General features: G+C 44.5%; 2 protein-coding genes and 1 pseudogene across 2 annotated transcripts; all 3 read left to right on the top strand.

The window, feature by feature from the left end:
* Nucleotides 1-3,483: 3,483 nt before the first annotated feature.
* Nucleotides 3,484-9,153, top strand: LOC101549057 (olfactory receptor 7G2-like). Its single transcript, XM_004619540.3, has 2 exons — nucleotides 3,484-3,500; nucleotides 8,202-9,153. Exons 1-2 carry the CDS (start codon nucleotides 3,484-3,486, stop codon nucleotides 9,151-9,153), a joined length of 969 nt encoding a protein of 322 aa, XP_004619597.3.
* Nucleotides 9,154-12,727: 3,574 nt separating this feature from the next.
* LOC129401782 (olfactory receptor 7G1-like) lies at nucleotides 12,728-13,374 on the top strand (annotated as a pseudogene).
* Nucleotides 13,375-13,430: 56 nt separating this feature from the next.
* LOC101549590 (olfactory receptor 7G2-like) lies at nucleotides 13,431-20,860 on the top strand. The gene is made up of 2 exons (XM_012935207.2): nucleotides 13,431-13,471; nucleotides 19,909-20,860. Exons 1-2 carry the CDS (start codon nucleotides 13,431-13,433, stop codon nucleotides 20,858-20,860), a joined length of 993 nt encoding a protein of 330 aa, XP_012790661.2.

Below are 20,860 nucleotides of genomic sequence, written 5' to 3'. Positions count from 1 at the left end.
ATTTAGGTTTGGGGTTGCACCTGATGATGCTCAGGGTTTAATCCTAGCTCCATGCTGAGGAATTATTCCTGCCAGTGCTCCAGGGATCACGTAGGATGCTGGGGATCGAATCCGGGTGCAAGAGAAGTTCCCTACAGCTCTACTATAGCTCCGGCCCCATTGGCTTCTAGTCTAGACAGCTGAGGCAAATTTTCCATTGAATATCTGGTATAATGACTCTCATTGGCATGCATCCACCTCCTAATTCACCTGAACTCTTGGATATTCTCTGAAGGAAGATAAATTATTTTGCAAAGAATCAGTCCTTTGAGGTGGATGTTTTTTTGCAGATGATCTGGGTGGGTCCCCAATTGTCCTCTCTGATTTCCTCTTTCCAGGCCCCCCATTCTACCACAGATATGCCAACAGTGTGCTCCAGTGAGAGCCTGTGCCCTCATCGTCCTATAATTCAGATGAGAACACACTAACAATTCTATGCTTTCTCTTACCTGTGCTCATTTTCACCCCAGTAATCTTCAAATATTTCATTTTGTATTTTTGTTCTTGGGGCCACAGTTGGCAGTTTTTAGGGCTTGCTCCTGTCAGACTTGGGGACCATATGGGATGTACAGGGTCAAATCTGTGTGATGTGCAAGGCAAGAGCCCTCCCACTGTGCTTTCTCGATGGTCTCATTGATAACCTCAATATTGTAACCATAGTTCAAGGTTTGTTATCATTCAGTACTACCCATTCCCTTGCTTTTCCACAATAGCGTTTTATAAAATGGCTAGTCAATATGTCAATCGATATTTAACATTCACATTCAATTGGTAAAACATCAATGAGTTGAAATCTGTGTGTCTGATTTCCCCCTGTGCCCCCAACTGTACTTTACTGTCTCTCCTGTCCTGTGCCAATGACACACTAGAGTTTGCCTAGAATGGATAAAGGGGCTGGTTTGATGTCCCCAGTGAGTAATTGCCTGGATTGTGCTCTTGGTCTGTCATGTGTGAAGAGCCGTCCACCCCCCTGGACCTTTCACTTAGGGCTTAAGAGATGTGCAGAAACGATCACCATGGTTTAAGAAGATGGTGAGCTATTGAGTCTCATCAATGAGCATCATCGAGAGTTTCATAGGCTCCAGTGATGAGCTACTGTGTGTTCCAAGGGCTTCAGAAGTGGGTTCATCCTAGTAACAGGGTAACAGGAACTCTTTCAGACTGCCTGAGCTGATCTGCCATCACTAATTCTGTTGGAGGGAGGTGTTAGGGTCCGGTGATGATAATTTCCCCCTCTCCAAACCTGCACAAAGAGTTCAGCCAGTAATGTAACACACAAGCAGAGTTTATTAAGCCAGCTAGCTAGGGTCAAGCTTCTAGGCACACAGGCCCAAGCAAGACCCCGAACAAGGGAGAAGCCCCAAGTTTTAGAGTCAATGCTCACATCTGCTTACATCATAGTCTGCACTTATGAATTTTAACAAAAACATAAATGAAAATGCAAGTTTCATGATTCAGAAGAAAACATAATTTCAAGTAGTACAAACTGCGCAGGAGGAAGAGAGCAGCGTGGAATGCCTTCAAGAGTGTCGAAGAAATGGTTAAGGAGATGAAGAACCTCTGGCTCTGGGCGCAGCTTTTCGACTCCACTGTTCTTCCTGCACTAATATACACCTCAGAAACCTGGGCTGTATGAAAACAGGATAAGAACGCTATTCGGGTCTCCCAAAGAGGAATCGAAAGACCTATGCTAGGAGTATCACGTTTCACTCAAGTGAGAGAAGGAATCCGGAGTTCCGACCTCCATCAATGATCAAGAATCAGGGACGCCAAGACATCGAAAATCAGATGGGCCAGACACGAAATGTGATTCAGAGATGACCACTGGACTAGAGCTGTTACCTACTGGATTCCATGGGACATCAAAAGACCACGTGGTCGCCCGCCAATGAGATGATCAGACTTCTTCATCAAAACCCTGAATGAATGACTTAAGGTTCTTCCTGTTCCTGGAGCGAGCAGATATCATTGGTCTATACTAGCACTGGACAGGACAAATGGAGCCCCCTCGAGCAAATGGAGGATCAAACGGATGACAAGTGATACAAGTACAAACAAGCAGTTACAGATAGGTGATCTAGACATGTTTTCAAAACATTCTGCTCACCCTGCTTGTGTCTGGGTGACTTCTATAGATAGCGGATGCAGTTATGAAACTATTTGCCAAGGCTGAGTTTTCAGCCCAGATGTCTTTCCCTCATAGATGGCTAAAGGGGCGGGGCAGGGGGAGCTGGGTTTTAATAAAAACAAAAAGGTTTAAGTAAAAGAAGATGTGAAGCAGGAACCAGGCATGATGGAGTTGCTCCTGCCCCGCTCCGTGTCCACCGAGCAGGTTGTCAGGGGGTTCCTCAGAGGGAGGTGCCAGCGTAAAAAACCAAGCCCAGAGACAATGGGCTGATGCCTTTCCTGCAATCAGTGACAATAGAATTCCTCATGGAGCCAACTGGAGCCTGTGTCTGTCCTGGGATTCAGAGCAGACTGCAAAGCCATGTGTCCACATTCTATCTCCCTTGATCTTAGCATGATATAATACAAAACTCATGTTACAAGCGGAGTGGGGGGCTGGGGATGTGTGGGGGTGGGGTGGAGCTATACTGTAATTCTTGGTGGTGGACTATGTGCACTGGTGAAGGGATGGGTGTTCGAGCATTTTATAACTGAGACTTAAACCTGAAACCTTTGTAACTTTCCACATGGTGATTCAATAAAAGAAAAAATAATAATATAAAAAAACTCATGTTACTCAGAACTTGCTGCCTAGAGACATACGTTGAGATGGTCAAATAAAAATCTTAAATACATCGGTAGCCTAGTGGCAAGGTTCGAAACCAATCTTCATATCCGCCCCCCTACCCTATGAGCCCTAATTTCCAGAACTGTTGGTTTAAGTAAAAACATGGGAGAACTTTGTATTACCTTTTGAAGCACTTGTTATGCCCTTTCATGTTTTTTGATTCACCAGTAAAGAATACTCACTCTAGTTCAACGCCCCAGCCAGAGAGAAGCAGAACCTCAAGATTTCGAGTTCTCTCTTTCCTTGGGGCCTCCTTGTACTGTCCCAGGTTTACTGTGAAAAATAGGCCTTGATAATCTGATGTTTTCCGTTGGTTATTTTTAGAAGGGGTCCTGTAATGGTAGAAAACACCAGAAGGTTTAGTCTAAGCACAGTTGGAGATAGATCAACACCAAACCCCAATCAGTCAGATTAGAATTCTCCAGCATGTGGTTGCTTTACTCTTCTGTTTGGGTGACATGTATTTTATCTCTCATACCCTTCCTCATGTTCAGAAAATGACTCGTAACCTAATAAAAATGGTATTCTCATGTCGGAGCCATTGACAGTAATCAATGTCTCATGGAATGAATACCCATTCTACCTCAAGATTTGAAACATCAGCTCAGGGCCCTGAGTTTGGGTCTGGTTTGCGTGTTTTCTGCTAGATCATGCCTACTGCCAACAGGTGAGACGTCTCCCAAATCCCAAAGACACATACTTGCAGTAATATTCAGGTAGAATTTCTTAAAAAGCAGTGGGTAACCAGAGGTATAGTACAGTGAGTAGAGAGTTTGCAGGGCATCTGCCTTGCTTTGCCCAACCTGCATTAGATTCCCTGCAACCCCTTTATCTCCTGAGCACTGCCGCCAGGAATAATTTTTGAGTGCAGAGCCAGGAGTAACTTCTGAGTATGACCAGGTGTGACCCAAACACTCCCTCGACCCAAAAAAAGGCAACTGGACTGAGGATTTCATAACGGGAGAGGATACCAGGCAATGTTCCCAGCCCTGTTTTTTTGTTTTTGTTTTTTTGCTTTTTGGGTCACACCCGGTGATGCAGAGGGGTTACTCCTGGCTCATGCACTCAGGAATTACTCCTGGCGGTGTTCGGGGGACCATATGAGATGCTGGGAATCGAACCCAGCAAACACCCTACCCGCTGTGCTATCACTCCAGGCCCCCCAGCCCTGGTGTCCCCCAAGAAGTCTCTGGGCACTTGGGGGGTCCTTGGCGTCATGGGATGATGCTAGTGTTCTCTGACTGATTTCACTCAGCTCAATACAACAAACATAGAAACCAGCTCTACTGCAGCAAAGATATATTTCATATTTCCATTTTTCTTTTTAAAAAAGTTTTTGGCCCACACCTGGTGATGCTCATGGCTGACTCCTTTCTCTGCACTCAGGAATTACTCTTATTATTATTTTTAATGTAGGAGTACTGCTATTTCTTCAGCCACTGATTAAGCTGATTGAATTGGGCGTGAATTCCACGTTACTATTTTTTATTCAGAATGTTAATTTTTTTATTATTATTATTATTTTTAAGTCTAAAACTGGAGACATTACTGGTGCCCGCTCGAGCAAATCGATGAGCAACGGCATGACAGTGACAGTGACAGAGAGGGTCTGGAGAAATCTCTGCTGCGAGCTGCTCAGTTTGGACATTCCTTTGTCTGTCTCTGGATCATGGCCATTATGGAACTTAAGTAGCAGCTGGAGGCAGTTTGTGGGCGTGACCTCCAGGGTCCCATAGGGATGGGGGAATGAGAGGCACTGGCCCCTCCCCTACCCCTTGAGACCTGGAATTCGTTGTCAATGAACCCGTGTACCTGCACTTCTCATTGGGTAGTGGAAATTGGCGGCTGCTGGGGTTTTACAGGACGGGCGGAGGGAAGATGCCTGCCCCTGTCTGAGGTACCCAGGTGAAGTTGGCCTGGCTAAATATCCAGAGGCATCTCTGCAGCAAACTGCTCAGTTCAGAGATTCTTTGTATGTCTCTGGATCATGGCCCTTGTCTCCATCTTTTCCAGAGATATAAACTTTTGGCACATGCCCTGCAGGGTGCACCCCTTTGCCCAATTGCACCGGCCCTAACTGTGGCTTTTGAGCTCTTTCCAGATTTATGAGTGTCTGAAAAAAGGCCAATAAGTAAACTTGAATAGCTGAGCTGGAGGTGGTTTGTGGGTGTGGCTCCCACATACCTAACTTTTGGTCATTTAACTTCTTGGTAAACTTGGCCCCAGGTGGTTGGGGTCTGACCAAACAAACAGGCAATTTGGGGGTACCTGGAAGTCTGAAGGCACCATCAGGCTGCTGATGCACTCACCCTGCTGGTACAGGTTGACCTGCTGGTGGCAACATACCCCCAGGAATTACTCCTAGTGGTTCTCGAGGGACCCTATGGGATGCTGGGGATCGAAACCAGATAGGCCACATGCAAGGAAAGTGTCCTCTCTGCTGTCCTATCACTCTCTGTCCCCATGATTTTATCTTTTCTGAAATCTGAGCAGTATTCTGCTGTATATATAGACAGTAGGTTCTTTATACACTCATCTATTCTTAGGAAAAAAATTTATTGCCATCATTATTTGTTTTATCTAAAATTAGTGAGGAGGTGTAAGAGATGTGTATATGAATGCAAGGCATGGGAAATGGAGAGGAATGTTCGCAGGTGAGGGGAGTGGAGGGCGTGCACCTGGTCTAATGTGGGCCAGAGATTCACCATCATTACTTCTGTGAATCTGAAGTTTTGGTCTTTCGGGGTTGCCTAACCCAGGGATCAGACCTCATTAACATACCATTCTAATGAGGTCCTGTGGACATTGATTCCCTAGGAACTTGGAGGATGGAGAGCGTTCGCTGGCCAGAGGCTTCCTTCATAGCTCCTGCCTCCCGAGAAGAAGCACAGCTCACAGTTCACTCAATGGTGAGCCACCTGGCCGGGATCCCTTGGCCCTGCTGTTTCTCTGCCTTTGCTGAGGACGCACCTGTCCTGCGTATCCTGGTGTCTGATCCAGCATCCCTCCCCAGTGATGTCAACCAGGTAAATGAAATCTCCAAGTTAATAAATCCCTAACACTTTAGTGATGTCATACTCCTGTTCCAGCCATGCCATCTTACTCCCTGACTTGGGTATCTTACTCCCATCCTATTATTTCATCTTACTTCCTGACCCAGGTTTCTTACTCCCTTCCTTGAGTATTTTACTCCCATTCCATCCATTCCCTCTTAGTCTTTGACTTGGGTATATTGCACCCATTCTTTCCATGCCATCTTACTCCCTTACTAGAGTATCTTACTCCATTACTCCAGTATCTTGCTCCCATTTCATGCAGTCCACATTTTTCTCTTACTCAGGTATCTTACTTCTTTTCCATTCCAGGAAAGCCAGAAGATGATAGACATAAAAGGGTTGCAGGGATTTTGGGTCAAATGTCATCTTGTTGACAAGGATGATCTATGAATTGTTCTCAGTTGGCTGGCCACAAATGTCTTAGGAAAGGGCAGAACTTACTTCCTTTTGGCTTTTCTTTCTTCACAGGGTGTCTACAAGCTAATGTTTTAATTTTGTCTTCTTGTGGTGGTTGGGAGGAAGGCCTTGTTTTCATTTTCCCCTTTTATGTTGTTCCTGGTTCTTTATATACCAGTGTGTGTTCCTTGCTGGATTCCTGAGAGTCGGGGGTGTCGAGGGGGAGGGCAGGAAGAGAAGGAAAAAGCGAGAGGGATAGAGTGAAAGCTAGCTGAGTTCCCAGTATTCTTATTCAATTCCAGATTTTTCCTAGTAGAATAAGAGATAGAAAAATATATTTTAAAGTTCATGCCTAAAAATAAATAAAATTCATGCTTCCTTTTGATATATCCCAACATCAACAAAGGTTGACATGGTTCTATATAAACTCCAACCTTTTTGTCTCAAAAAAAACCAACAACAAAGCAAAACTCAGGTGAACTGGATTTTATTCCCTTGATTTTCTGTTTGTCTGTCCCTTGCACAGACAAACTCTCTTAAACCTACTGTTATCTTGCAAGCTTCCTTTATTATTTTTTGATTTGTTCCCCCTACCTCCATATTCTTGAAGCAAACTTGCTTTGAATAGAATGTGTAGCCATAAAGATTTAGAAGATGACAATCTTCTACTTTTAATATATATCATGGAATGGAGAGGGAAACTGCTATGCAATGATATCATGCACAACTCTGTAAAGAAGAATGAATCAGGACCAAGTATACAAACATTAATTCTTAAATCACAGAAACAAAATCATTCCAGCTGTAAAAGGCTTTGCATATGGGTTGGTTTGTATTAGCTTTCAACATGCAAAAATTTTACTTTTTTGATGGAGCAGAGTTATGATATTGAGGGATTTCAGCCATAGATTTTTATTTAGCACATTGATTCTCTTGGGAAGTAAATAACTTTGACTGTGTACACATCAGAGAGAAGAGATTTATAAATACCAGATTATTTGCCATAATGATATGATGAGTAAAGCAAAATGTCTGGATTTTTAAACATCATCTCGGGAGTGATTAATCTCTTTATTGTCATCCTGTACTTTGATGTCACTTGAGTAGCAAATAATAAAAATCCCTAAATTAGAATTTGCTTTGAAGAACTAGACAGCTCATGAGAAAGCATTCACTTTCAGTTACCAGAGTGACAGAAGTACCACAGTGGTATAACATCTGTGAAATTTGGACAAGGTCTTCAAATAGTTTGGAGTTCATGGCAAATTTGGGAACCATGTTTACAAAAGGGATTAAGCAAAATGCTTCATTTTCTTTGATTTGAGATAGGAAATATATCCCAGTAAACTAACATTTCTGATTCCTACAGTCTTAGCACATGGCACCAGGCCTAGAACCAAAGAGGTGATAAGTATCTGAGCTAATAGAAAAAATTGAGGACAAGTAATCATATGATATTAGAATAGAATTGAAAGATCAGAGGCTGGAGTGATAGTCCTGTCGAGAGGGCTCTTGTCTTGCATGCAGTTGACCCAGTTTCATTCTCCAGCATCCCACAGGGTCTCCCTGAGCATCACCAGGAGTGATACCCTAGTGCAGAGCCAGGAGTAAACCCAGGGCGTCACTGGGTGTGACCTCCCACTCAAAAAACAAAGATCAGAACAGACTTGCACCTTCATATAAAGTCACGAATGACACAGTCAGATCCTTTTCATTGAGACTCTGGATCTCAGGCAGAGTCCATCAACTTCTATAAAATTCTCACCAGAGGGATAGAATTTTATAATATACTGTATTTAAGTCAGAGTGCATGGTTGGAACTCTGCAGAATGCCTGGTGCACACATTTCTAACCAGGTACCATGGGCTCTAATGCTAAAGAGATGCTCACTTCCCCCCTCCCTTTCCCTGACTCAGATTCACCAGCAGTCTTACACCCGGAAACCTCACAGAAGCTCCCATCTTCCTCCTACTAGGACTGACAGATGACCCAGAGCTACAGCCCGTTCTTTTCTGGCTCTTTCTGACCATGTACCTGGTCACTATCGTGGGCAATCTGCTCATCATCCTGGCCGTGGTCTTGGAGCCCCACCTGCACACCCCCATGTACTTCTTCCTCTCCCACCTCTCCTTCACTGACATCTGCATCAGCACCTGCACCATCCCCAAGATGCTGGAGAACATTCGCACCCAGACACAGAGCATCACTTATGTCGGCTGCATGGCCCAGACCTTCTTCGTCATTGTCTTAACTGCTTTGGAAAACTATATCCTGGCTTCCATGGCTTATGATCGCTACGTGGCCATCTGCCACCCACTGAGGTACACAGTCATCATGAACCAGTCACTCTGCACGCTGCTCATTGCTCTCTCGCTGTTGACAAGTGTTGCAGTCTCTGGGCTACACACGCTGATGGTGCTGCGACTCTGCTTCCCTTCGAAAGTGCTGGTCCCCCACTTCTTCTGTGAACTCGCCCAGCTGCTCAAACTCTCATGCTCCAATGCCTTCATTAATGACCTGTTGATCTATCTGGTGGCTGCCGTATTTGGAGGCATCCCTGTCTCAGGTATCATTTTCTCCTACACTCAGATCGTCTCCTCAGTTCTGAGGATATCCTCAGCGCAGGGGAAGCAGAAAGCTTTTTCCACCTGTGGCTCTCACTTGTCTGTGATTTTCTTGTTCTATGGGACGGCGTTTGGGGTGTACATTAGTTCTGCTGTTGTAGAATCTTCCAGAAAATTTGCTGTTACTTCAGTGATGTACATTGTGGTGCCACAGCTGATGAACCCCTTTATCTACAGCCTGAGGAACAAGGACATGAAGGGGGCCGTGAGGGGGCTCTTGAGCGGGAAACGGTCTATTCTCTGATGGTGATGCCTGCTCTGGGCTTGAGTTCCTGCACTGAGGGAAAACAGTAAGAGACCCTAATACACCACCACATCTTATTATTTATTTATTTAGGTTTTGGGCTGCACCTGGTGAGGCTAAGGATTACTCCTGGCTCTGTGCTCAGAAATTATTCAACAGCGGTTCTTGGGGGACCATATAGGGTGCTGAGGATCGCATCTGGCATTCACCTCACTGAATTCACCTGAATTCTTGGATATTCTCTGAAGGCAGGATGGTTTGTTTTGCTAAGAATCAGGGCTTTGAGGTGGATGTTTATCGCAGATTAACTAGGTGGGTCCCCAATTGTCCTTTCTGTTTTCTTCTTTCTGTCCCCTCATTCTACTACAGATGCACACGCAGCTAATATGCCCGCAGTGAGAGAGGATCCCTTCGTTATCCCAGAATCAATGAGGTCTCACTAATAATTCTATGCTTTCTCTGATAAGGGTTCATTTACTTCATGAACAAGTGTTATTAAGCCAGAGTCGCTTCCTCTGCTTGCTGATGCCTGTTACTTGGGTGACAGATTCCAAACACTCTTGTTCCACCTTTCGTCCAATTCTTTGGTCTTCCACGTTCTTGGCACTGTGATTTGCAAGACTGTTAATAAGAAAGTTTCAGGCATGCAGTGTTCCAACAGCACCCCAGCCCCAGCGTGTCGACATCCTTCCATCCATGTCTGAAGGTCCCCTTCGACCTCCTCTTCACCACACCGTCTTAGTCATCTCAGCTCTGAGCATCAGCCACCAGGGTCTGATGTCATTGGTCACTTGTTATTCTCTTACTCAGTTTCCTGATCTGGGATCACTCTGAGTTTGTCCCTCTTCCTCTTACTCACTGCATTCCACATGATACCACCCCCTTTCATCCATCTTGCATCTTTTCTTATAGCTGAATAGTATTCTGTGGTGCTTATGGTTCCCAGGTTCTTTATCCACTCACCTGTTTTTGGGAAACAATATTTTGTGAATGGGGGCCAGAGTGATAGGAATATGTGGAGAGTATGTGCCTTGCACACAGTCAACCTAGGTTCCATCCCTGTCAACCCATCAGGTCTTCTGAGCCCCACCAGGAGTAAATCCTGAGTGCAGGGCCAGGACCCCTGAGAACCTACAGGTGTGGCCCCAAAACCAAGGGAAAAAATTTTTTGGTTAATGATGTAATAAAAATCTGGAATTTTTGAGAAATGGTGTCTGTGTATCTGAATTCAAGGAGAGGAAATGGAGTGTGTGCAGGCGAGGAGAGTGATGGATGCCCACCTGGTCCAAACCGGGCAGGGACTCACCACCTTTACTCAAGGGAACATTTGGGTCTTTGAGGATTTGCTTATCTCAGAAACAGACAATCATTAGCATCCCCATCTAATGAGGTCCTAGGGATATTGAGTCCCTAGGAAGCTAGAGGCTGCCAAGACTTTCCGTGCAGTAAGTTTATTTACCAGTTCCTGCTTACTGAGATGAAATACACCTCAGGCTCCATGCAGAGATGCTCTTTCTGGACAGTGTGTCTTGGCCTCACCACATCTTTCTCTTTCCCAAGGATCGATCTTCCATCTCCCATATCCAGATGTCTGAACATGTCTCACAGCGCAGGGATATCAGTTAGGTGAATTTGTTCCCCTAGCTAACACGAAGTCATGAGGGAGTCTTGCTTTCCTTCCATCCAACAGAAGCGAGGAGAGGATGATGGTCGGGGAAGGGCTGCAGAGACTCCAGCCCAACTTTTTCCTTGACGAGGTCTCATGCACCCCTTTAGAAATCCTCAGGAGGTTCTCAATCTGGTCTCAATCTGGTCCTCAATCTGGTGTCTCAATTTGTCTGGTGAAATGGCAGAACCCATTTCCTTCTGCAATTATCTGACCTTCCTCAAATAGAACGACCAACACAAGAGATTTTCTTTGGAATTCCTGAGTGGCGGTAAGGGGCAAAGGTTGGCTTTACCCCCACCTGCTTTTATTGCCAAACCTGATCCTGGAAGGACCATTGAGTCAAATGGATTCCGTCCTCATAGTTAGATTGAAGAGAGAGTGAGAAAGAAGAGCTGGCTGTTTTCCCAGGGCTCACATTCAAATCAAAATATTTTCTAGTGGAAAGGAAGAGAGAAAACAGTATTAAGAACTAGCCTATCTGGGGCCGGAGCGATAGCACAGCGGATAGGGCATTTGCCTTGCACGCGGCAGACCCGGGTTCAATCCTGGGCACCCATATGGTCCTCCAAGCACTGCCAGGAGTAATTCCTGAGTGCAAAGCCAGGAGTAACCCCTGAGCATCGCTGGGTGTGACCCAAAAAAGCAAAAAAAAAAAAAAGAACTAGCCTGTCCTTTGGCTGGAGTGAACGCAGCCAATCTGAGTTCAATCCCCAGCATCCTATATGGTCCCTGAGCACTGCCAGGAGTGATTCCTGAGTGCAGATTTGGGAGTAACCCCTGAGCAATGTAGGGTGTGCCCTCCAAAAAGAACTGGTCCACTCAATTGAACTTGGGGGGGGTTGGTTTGGGGGTGGGGACTTGAGGAAGGATGGATACACTGGTAATGGGTGTGGTGTTGAAATTATGTGCATGAGACACCATTATTAGTAGTATTAGACCACCAAATCTCAATTTAAATATATATAAAATATAGATAAAGATAACATATAAAGTAGTCAGTATCACCTAAAAAGGAAATAATTCAAATACTCAGACCTATCATTCAATACATTCCAAACTTGGCATATTCATATATAAAGGTTTTTTCCCTTCCTTCAAGAAGCAAAATAATCTGTATAAACCACTGAATTTTATTCCAATTTCTCCTGGTTTTCCTTTTCTGAAGACAAGACACCTTTGTGAGCAAGATGGAATTTATCATCCAGAGCTTTATTTTGAATGTAGATCTGTAAAGACTTAGAAGATTAAAAAGCTGTCACTCTAATAATATACACCAGGAAATAGAGGAATAAACAATGATGTAATAATACCTTGTTAATGAAAACAAATGAATCCACAAAAGGCATATAAATTTATTTTTTTTCTTTTTGGGTCACACTTGGTGATGCACCGGGGTTCCTCCTGGCTCTGCACTCAGGAATTACTCCTAACGCTTCTGGAGAGACCATCGGGGATGCTGGGGATCAAACCTAGGTTATCTGCATGCAAGGAAAATGCCCTCCCTATTGTTGGCCTTACTCGGGCTCCTGAATTATTTTCTTTTTAGTCTAAGCACTGGTCCTCAAAGCTCCAAATATATCTACCTCTCCTTGAGGGTGGATGAGAGATTGATGGTCTCTCTTGAATCAGTTTGTAAAAATAAGTGTGGAGGATTTCAAGGTTATGCATATGTATACCAAGATGCCAGTAGATGCTTGTCACAGGACCATTCATTTCTCTCATCCCCCCAAATGTGCCTTTTCCAACAGATTCATCAATAACACACAGCAAGAAACCTCGCAGGAGCTCCCATCTTCCTCCTGCTAGCACCAACAGATGACCCAGAGCTGCTGCCTGTCCTCTTCTGCCTCTTCCTGACCAGGTAACTTGGTCACCCTCCTGAGGAATCTGCTCATCATCCTGGCCATGCTCTCTGACTGTCACCTGCACACCCCCATGTACTTTTTCCTCTCACACCTCTCCTTCACTGACATCTGCATCAGCACCTGCATCGTGCCCAAGATGTTGGTGAACATGCACGCCCAGATGCAGAGCACAGCCTATGTGGGCTCCCTGGCCCAGACCTTCTTTGTCATGACTTTCACTGGCTTGGAAAACTGTCTCCTGGCCACCATAGCTTATGACCGATATGTGGCCATCTGCCACCTGCTGAGGTTCACAGTCATGGTGAACTAGTCTCTCTGTGCACTGCTCATGCCCTCTTGCTGTTCTTTAGCTTCGTAGATTCTCTGATCCGAGCGCTGATGGCTCTGGACTCTGCTTCTCTTCTTGTGTGTTCACCCCCATTTCTTCTGCAAACTCACCCAGCTGCTCAAACTCTCGTGCTCTGACACCTTCATCAATAATTTGCTCATCTGCCTTCTGTAGCCTCTTTGTCGGCTTGCGGCATCATTTCTGGCATTATGTTTTCCTATACCTGGATTGTCTGCTCGGTTCCGAGGATGCCCTCGGCCCAAGGGAAGTGGAAAGCTTTTTCCACCTGTGGCTCTCACATCTCTGTGGTCACCTTGTTCTATGGAATGGTGTTTGGGGTGTGTATACTGCAGCTTTAGAATCTTCTGGAAAGTGTGAGGTGGCTTCAGTGATCTATATTGTGATTTGTCAAACGATGAACCCCTTTATTGACAATATGAGAAACATGGACATGAAGTGAGCCTTGGGCATGCTTGTCAGGGGAGATATTTTTCTCTGTCACTGTGACTCCCCTCATCTGGATTCGAGGTCCCACAATGAAACAGAAGAACTGGAGAGCCAATATGCAGCACAATTGTTTAGAAAATGGATAGATAAGGCAATGGTTGGGGCCAGAGCGATAGGACAGCAGGGAGGGCATTTGCCTTGCATGCAACTGACCTGGATTCAATCCCTGGCATCCAATAGGGTCCCTGAGCACCACCAGGATTAATTCCTGAGTGCAGAGTAACCAGGAGTAACCCCTGAGCATCACTGGATGTGACCCAAAAAGTAAAAAAAGAAAAAAGACAATGGTTAAAGCTTATTTTGACATGGGCCTAAAGCAGACACCTAAAGCAAACACCCCGTGTTTTTGGTGTTTAAGATAATTTTAAATTCTCTAATTTATTACTTTTGGAGTGCGTGTAATTTTGGGTCACACCTGGGTTGACTCCTGGTTCTATACGCAGGCACCACTCCTGGCTAGGCTTGGGTTACCCTATGAGGTGCTGGGGTGGCGTCTGTGTAGACTGGTCATGACATAGGAAGGCAGTAGAGTATCCATGTGTAGGATTGGCATCTTTCCTGGAAAAATAAGTGATACATTAATGTCATATTAATACACATGGGCACACCAATCTTATGGGGAAATAGATTTTGGGAAATCACTTTTCCTGCTTTTTTATTATTTAATAATGATAGATGGATTTCATGGTGAGTCTCTTGTTTTCTGGCTAAGTCTTGAAGCTGTTTCCTTTATCCAAATTCTTTTTTTTTAATTTTGGTTTGGATGAAAATGGTTGTATCCTAAGAAGCTTCTGCACCTCAAAAGAAACAGTGACCAAAATACAAAGACAATCTACAGAATGGGAAGGGATATTTACACAGTACCTATCCGATAAAGAGTTGATATCAAGGATATACAATGCACTGGTTGAACTCCACAAGAAGAAAACTGCCAACCCGATCAAAAAATGGGGTGATGAAATGAACAGAAACTTTTCCAAAGAAGAAATCCGAATGGCTGAGAGGCACATGAGAAAATATTCAACATTACTAATCATCAGGGAGATGCAGATCAAAACAACCATGAGATATCATCTCACACCACAGAGACTGGCCCACATCCCAAAAACAAAAGCAACCAGTGTTGGTGTGGATGTGGGGAGAAAGGGACTCTCCTTCACTGCTGGTGAGAATGCCGACTGGTTCAGCCCTTTTGGAAAACAATATGGACGATTCTCAAAAAATTAGAAATTGAGCTTCCATTTGACCCAGCAATACCACTCCTGGGAATATATCCTGGAGAGGCAAAAAGGTATAGTAGAGATGACATCTGCATTTCTGTGTTCATTGCAGCACTGTTTACCATAGCCACAATATGGAAAAAACCAGAGTGCCCAAAAACAGATGACTGGTTAAAGAAACTCTGGTACATCTACACAGTGAAATGCTATGTAGCTGTCAGAAAACACGAAGTCATGAAATTTGCATATAAGTGGATCAACATGGAAAGTATCATGTTGAGTGAAACAAGTCAGAAAGAAAGAGACAGACACAGACAGATTACACTCATATGTGGAATATAAAGTAGCTGAGGGGTACAAGCTTGCAATGATGCAATTTCTGGCAGATATTTCTCTGGACTTAGTTATTAAAATACTAAAATACAGAAATCCAAAACCGTGCAGCCACTAGTGTGGCCACTGGACCTCATATCTCTTCATTCTCAACAATGGAAAACAAATTATCAAATGCTTCCTTTTCAGCAGGTCTGACCTTAGGGGGGGAGAAACTCCAAACAATAATAGTGAGTTTTATGTTGAAATATTGAATGTAATCAAAGTAAAGTGAAAGTAAAGTGAAATTTATAGTCACACAGGCGGGGGGTGGGAGGCTGGGCAGGTGGTGGGTGGGGGGGAGGTATACTGTGATTCTTGGTGGTGGAATATGTGCACTGGTGAAGGGATGGGTGTTTGAGCATTGTATAACTGAGACTTAAACCTGAAAGCTTTGTAACTTTCCACTTGGTGATTCAATAAAAGAATAATTTTTTAAAAAAAGAAAATGGTTGTATCTCCCACGTAAAACCTTAAGTCTGCAATGGCCAAAAGATAATTTTCTATCTTCTTTTTGTAAACGTGTGATCACTTGTTGTGGCTCTCGGTATACTATAGTCTCTCTGAAACTGTGATGCTTAATTTAACTTTTTTCCAGAGGATGAACAATATTTCCAGCCTGCTTGGTTCATGCCACACCCTTCTCCTTCCATGCCACATAGTGACAAACCACTCTGATATTTCTCTTTCCAATAAATGAAGAAATGTGTGGGTTTTCAATAGATCTAATTCTCCCCAGTTTCAAATCACTGCACTGCATCTGTCAAGTCCATGACATCTGTCTTGTCGAACAAGGAGATGCATCCATATAAATGTCTCCTATTATTCCACTACAAACATTGCTTCGAACACTTGCTGTCTTATTCTATTCTTTTTTTTTTTTTGGCTTTTTTGGTCATACCCAGCGATTCTCAGGGATTCCTCCTGATTTCAAACTCAGGAATGACTCCTAGTGGTGCTTGGCAGACCCTATAGGATGCCGGGGATCAAACCCAGATCTGCTACATTGCAAGGCAAACGCCCTCCCTGCCTTAATGCTCCAGCTCCACACACTTGCTATTTTAACTGATGTTCCTAAGATGATGAGTGAAAAAAAAACAAGATACCTTTGCTGAGAACATTGTAAAAATCTGGAATTAGTGAGAAAGGGTGAATGCGTAGCTGAATTCAAGAGGAAATGGAGTGTGCGCAGGTGAGGAGAGTGATGGACGTCCACCTGGTCCAACACAGGCAGAGACCCACTATCATTACTCAAGGGGACCATTTGGGTCTTTGAGGATTTGCGTATCTCAGGGAACAGACTCTCATTAGCATCCCTATCTAATGAGGTCCTGGGGATATTGAGTCCCTAGGAAGCTAGAGGCTGCCAAGCCTTTCCCTTCAGTAAGTTTATTTACCAGTTCCTGCTTACTGAGACGAAATACACCTCAGGCTCCATGCAGAGACACACTTCCTGACCAGCATCCCTTGGCCTCACTGGGTCTCTGCCTTGCTGAAAATAGAGATTCTCTCCCTCAAATCCAGGTGTGGCATCAAACACCGTCCTTCCAAAAGGATGCCAGCCAGGTAACTTCAATTCCCTGGTGACAGGACAGGTGTCTCACTCCCAGTCCACGCAGGGAAAGCCAGGAGGAGATGAGAGGCAGGAAAGGGTGGCAGGGATGCCAGCTCCATTCTCTTGTTCACAAGTTCCCAAGCACCATCCTATAAATGCTCAGCTGGTTCTCAGCCTGGGCCCCAAGGCTTGGCATGTGGCAGAATCTGTTCATTTCTTTTCACAGATTTGCCCACATCATCTCAAATTATGATGATGCTGTAAGTCATGTTGACAGTGACTTGAATGCCTTTTTATTTTTTTGGATTTTTGGGTCACACCCAGTGATGTTCAGAGGTTACTCCTGGATCTGCACTCAGGAATCACTCCTGGTGTGGTGCTCAGGAGACCATATGCCAAGGATCAAACTGGGGTTGGCTGCATGCGAGGCAAACATCCTATTGGCTGTACTATTTCTTCAGTCCCCTGTTACTTGAATTCTTGTGGTGGCTTGTCTCATTTACTCCTTCCTTCACATTCCTGCTTTTTGATAGAGCCTTGAACAGATGTGATCCTGGCTTCCTCTTTGGAGGGGATGCTGAGGGCCCTGGGCCCAGTGAAGAAGAGGTGAAGATGTGGAACTAGCTGTCCCCTATTCAAACTCTGGTTCAAAGCCCCAGCCCTCTGATTTGAATTTTAAGTATTCCCTATTAGAATGACAGAGATATGACAATAACAATTGGAAGTGTTCACTCTGGACAAGAGCTGAGTGTTGAAAGTAGGTAAAGCAATAAACATGATAACCTTTCAGTATCTGTATTGAAACCATAATGCTTAAAAGGAGAGAGAGAATGTATGTGTGTGTGAGGGGGGAGAAAAGTACCTGCCATAGAGGAGGCAAGGGAGGGTGCATGAGGGAAACTGGGGGCATTGGTGTTGGCAAATATACATGGTGAAGAGTGTTGCAACATTGTGTGACTGAAACCAATCATGAACAACTCTGTAATTTTATATCTCAGGTGATTAAATAAAAATTGAATTGAGAAAGAAAAAGAAAAAATTAGAAAGAAAAAACCGATTGGCCGACATATATGCACATGCATATATATGTATATATATATACATGTATGTATACACACACACTACACAACAACAAATTGATGTTGTTATTTTTTTGTTTCTGGACCACACCTGATGGTGCTCAGGGCTTCCTCCTGGTTCTGTGCTCAGGTTCCAGCCCTGGCATGGCCCAGTGGGCCACATGAGGTGGCGGGGATTGAACCCAGAGCTACATGCAGGACGAACACCCTCTTCACTGTCCTGTCACTCCAGCTCCTCATGTTTGCATTTTAATATATTCCAAAATAAAAACAGGTTGACAATTTCTGGATCAACTTCAAGCCTTACTTTCTTTTTTATAAACTAACAAAATATATTTTTTAAAATTTTATTGAATCACCATGAGATAGTTATAAGCTTTCATGTTTGGGTTACAGTCGCACAATGATCAAACACCCATCCCTCCACCAATGAAACTAACAAGATATTATGCCTGTCAAAGGTACCGGATTTTATTCCCTTCCTTTTCTGGTCATCCCGGGGTGAAGATCACCTTGATTTTGATTCTGGTCTCTTTATGATTTTATGTTGAGTATGCATGCATAAATACTTAAAGACAAAAAGCTCTCCTTCTAATATATATAAGGGAATTTGGTGTGATGATATAGTGCTAATTCTTTGTTAAGGTAAACTAATAAGTTGCAAAGAAATCTATCAAGACTCTCTCTCTCTCTCTCTCTCTCTCTCTCTCTCTCATCACACCCAGTGATGCTCAGATAATCAGGGGTTACTCCTGGCTCTGAATTCAGGAATTATTTCTGGCAGTGTTTGGGGGCCCGTGTGGGATTCTGGGGATCAAGTCCAGGTCAGCTGCATGCAAGACAAGTGCTCTGTCTAGATTCATTTTTTTAAGTAACAAAAAAGAATTCTAATGGTATAGGACTTGTAATTATAGTTCCGTTTAGAGAAGTGCAAAATGATGAACTTGCTGACAAAGCAATCATGGTGCTGGCAGAGATCCAAAGCAATTTTCCAAGTTAAAATAAAGGTGTTTTCCTTTATTGCAAACCACAACAGCTAATTAGAGAGAGAAAACAGAAGGGAATGCCTTGCCACAGTGGCAGGGTGGGGTGGGGGGGAGATGGGATTGGGGAGGGTGGGAGGGACACTGGGTTTACGGGTGGTGGAGAATGGGCACTGGTGAAGGGATGGGTTCCCAAACTTTGTATGAGGGAAGTATAAGCACAAAAGTGTATAAATCTGTAACTGTACCCTCACGGTGATTCTCTAATTAAAAATAAATAAATTAAAAAAAAAAGAAAGCATTATGAGAACAGTCAGATTAGATTTGTGAAGACAATTAAGCTCAATTCTTTATGGCTTGTTCTTATTCTTAGCTATGAAATATTTCTTGCTGTTGAATCATTTGGGTTCCTGATAGCATCACTGAGGAAAAAAAGATATTTATTAAATATACAAACAAGAACAAAGTAATAAATCTAGTTCTGTTCATACTGTGTGAAAATAAATTGAGGGACTATAAAAAAATAAAATAAAATAAAATAAAGGTGTTTTATTCTGTGAATGAAAGAACTGAGATGATGTAAGAATATGAGAGGGGGAGTCCACAGATAAGGAATTATTTGGTGCATTGAAAATACCTACAATGAGGCCAGAAAGATCATACAGTGGTAGGGCATTTATCTTGCACACAACCAACTATGTTCAATCCCCATCACCCCATGGGGTCCACAGACCACTGCCAGGAGTGCTCATGAGCACATAGCCAAGAGTCACCTCTCAGCACTGCTGGGTATATCCCGCACATAAACCAATGCCCCAAAACACATTAAAGAAGCAAAACCACATACAAGGAGAACAGAGAAGTGCCTTGATTTGATCTTGCTGACTGAGGGGAATACTGAGATTTTGCTTTTTTTTTTTTCCTTTTGGCTTCTCAGGTCACACCCAGAGATGCTCCGGGGTTCCTCCTGGCTCTGCACTTAGAAATTGCTCCTGGCAGCGCTAGGGATTCCCTGTTCAATGTCAGGGTCAAACCCGGGTCATCTGTGTGCAGGGCAAGTGCCCTCCCAGCTGTCCCATCGCTCCGCCCCCCCTTAGGTGGTGCCTTCTAACAAGGTTCAATTGGAAGCTCCCCTGGAGCTCACTGGTTTCTCCCCTTTCTCCTGATTTTTCATCAGAGTCATCAGGAGTGGGGCCACCAGCAACCAGACGGGAGCGCCTGTATTCCTCCTGTTAGGATTAACTGATGACCGGGACCTTCAGCCTGTCCTCTTCTGCCTCTTCCTGTCCATGTACCTGGTCACCCTCCTGGGGAACCTGCTCATTGTCCTGGCCGTGGTCTCAGACCCCCACCTGCACACCCCCATGTACTTCTTCCTCTCCCACCTCTCCTTCACTGACATCTGCATCAGCACCTGCACCATCCCCAAGATGCTGGAGAACATCCGCACCCAGACACAGAGCATCACTTATGTCGGCTGCATGGCCCAGACCTTCTTTGTTATAGTTTTTACGAGTTTAGAAAACTGTCTCCTGGCTGCCATGGCCTATGACCGCTACGTGGCCATCTGCCACCCGCTGAGGTACACGGTCATCATGAACCAGCTGCTCTGCACGCTGCTCATCGTCTTCTCGTTGTCTATTGCCGTTACCAACGCTCTGATCCACACGCTGATGGCGCTGCGACTCTCCTTCACTTCCCAAGTGCTCGTCCCCACCTTCTTCTGTGAACTCGCCCAGCTGCTCAAGCTCTCGTGCTCTGACACCTCAATCAACAACCTGCTGATCTACCTGGTGGCTGCCATATTCGGGGGCATCCCCGTCTCGGGAATCATTTTCTCCTACACTCGAATTGTCTCCTCGGTTCTGAGGATGCCCTCGGCCAAGGGGAAGCAGAAAGCTTTTTCCACCTGCGGCTCTCATGTCTCTGTGGTTGCTGTGTTCTATGGGACGACATTTTGGGTGTACATTAGCTCTGCAGCCTCGGAATCTTCCAGAACATCTGCCATCACTTCAGTGCTGTACATTGTGGTGCCACCGCTGATGAACCCCTTTATCTACAGCCTGAGGAACAAGGACATGAAGGGGGCTGTGAGGGGGCTCCTGAGCGGGAAACGCTCTGTGCTCTGA

Source organism: Sorex araneus, chromosome 2 (assembly GCF_027595985.1).
Source record: "Sorex araneus isolate mSorAra2 chromosome 2, mSorAra2.pri, whole genome shotgun sequence".
In the NCBI taxonomy this organism is placed as follows: Eukaryota; Metazoa; Chordata; class Mammalia; order Eulipotyphla; family Soricidae; genus Sorex; species Sorex araneus.
This window is presented reverse-complemented; position numbering and strand designations above follow the sequence as displayed.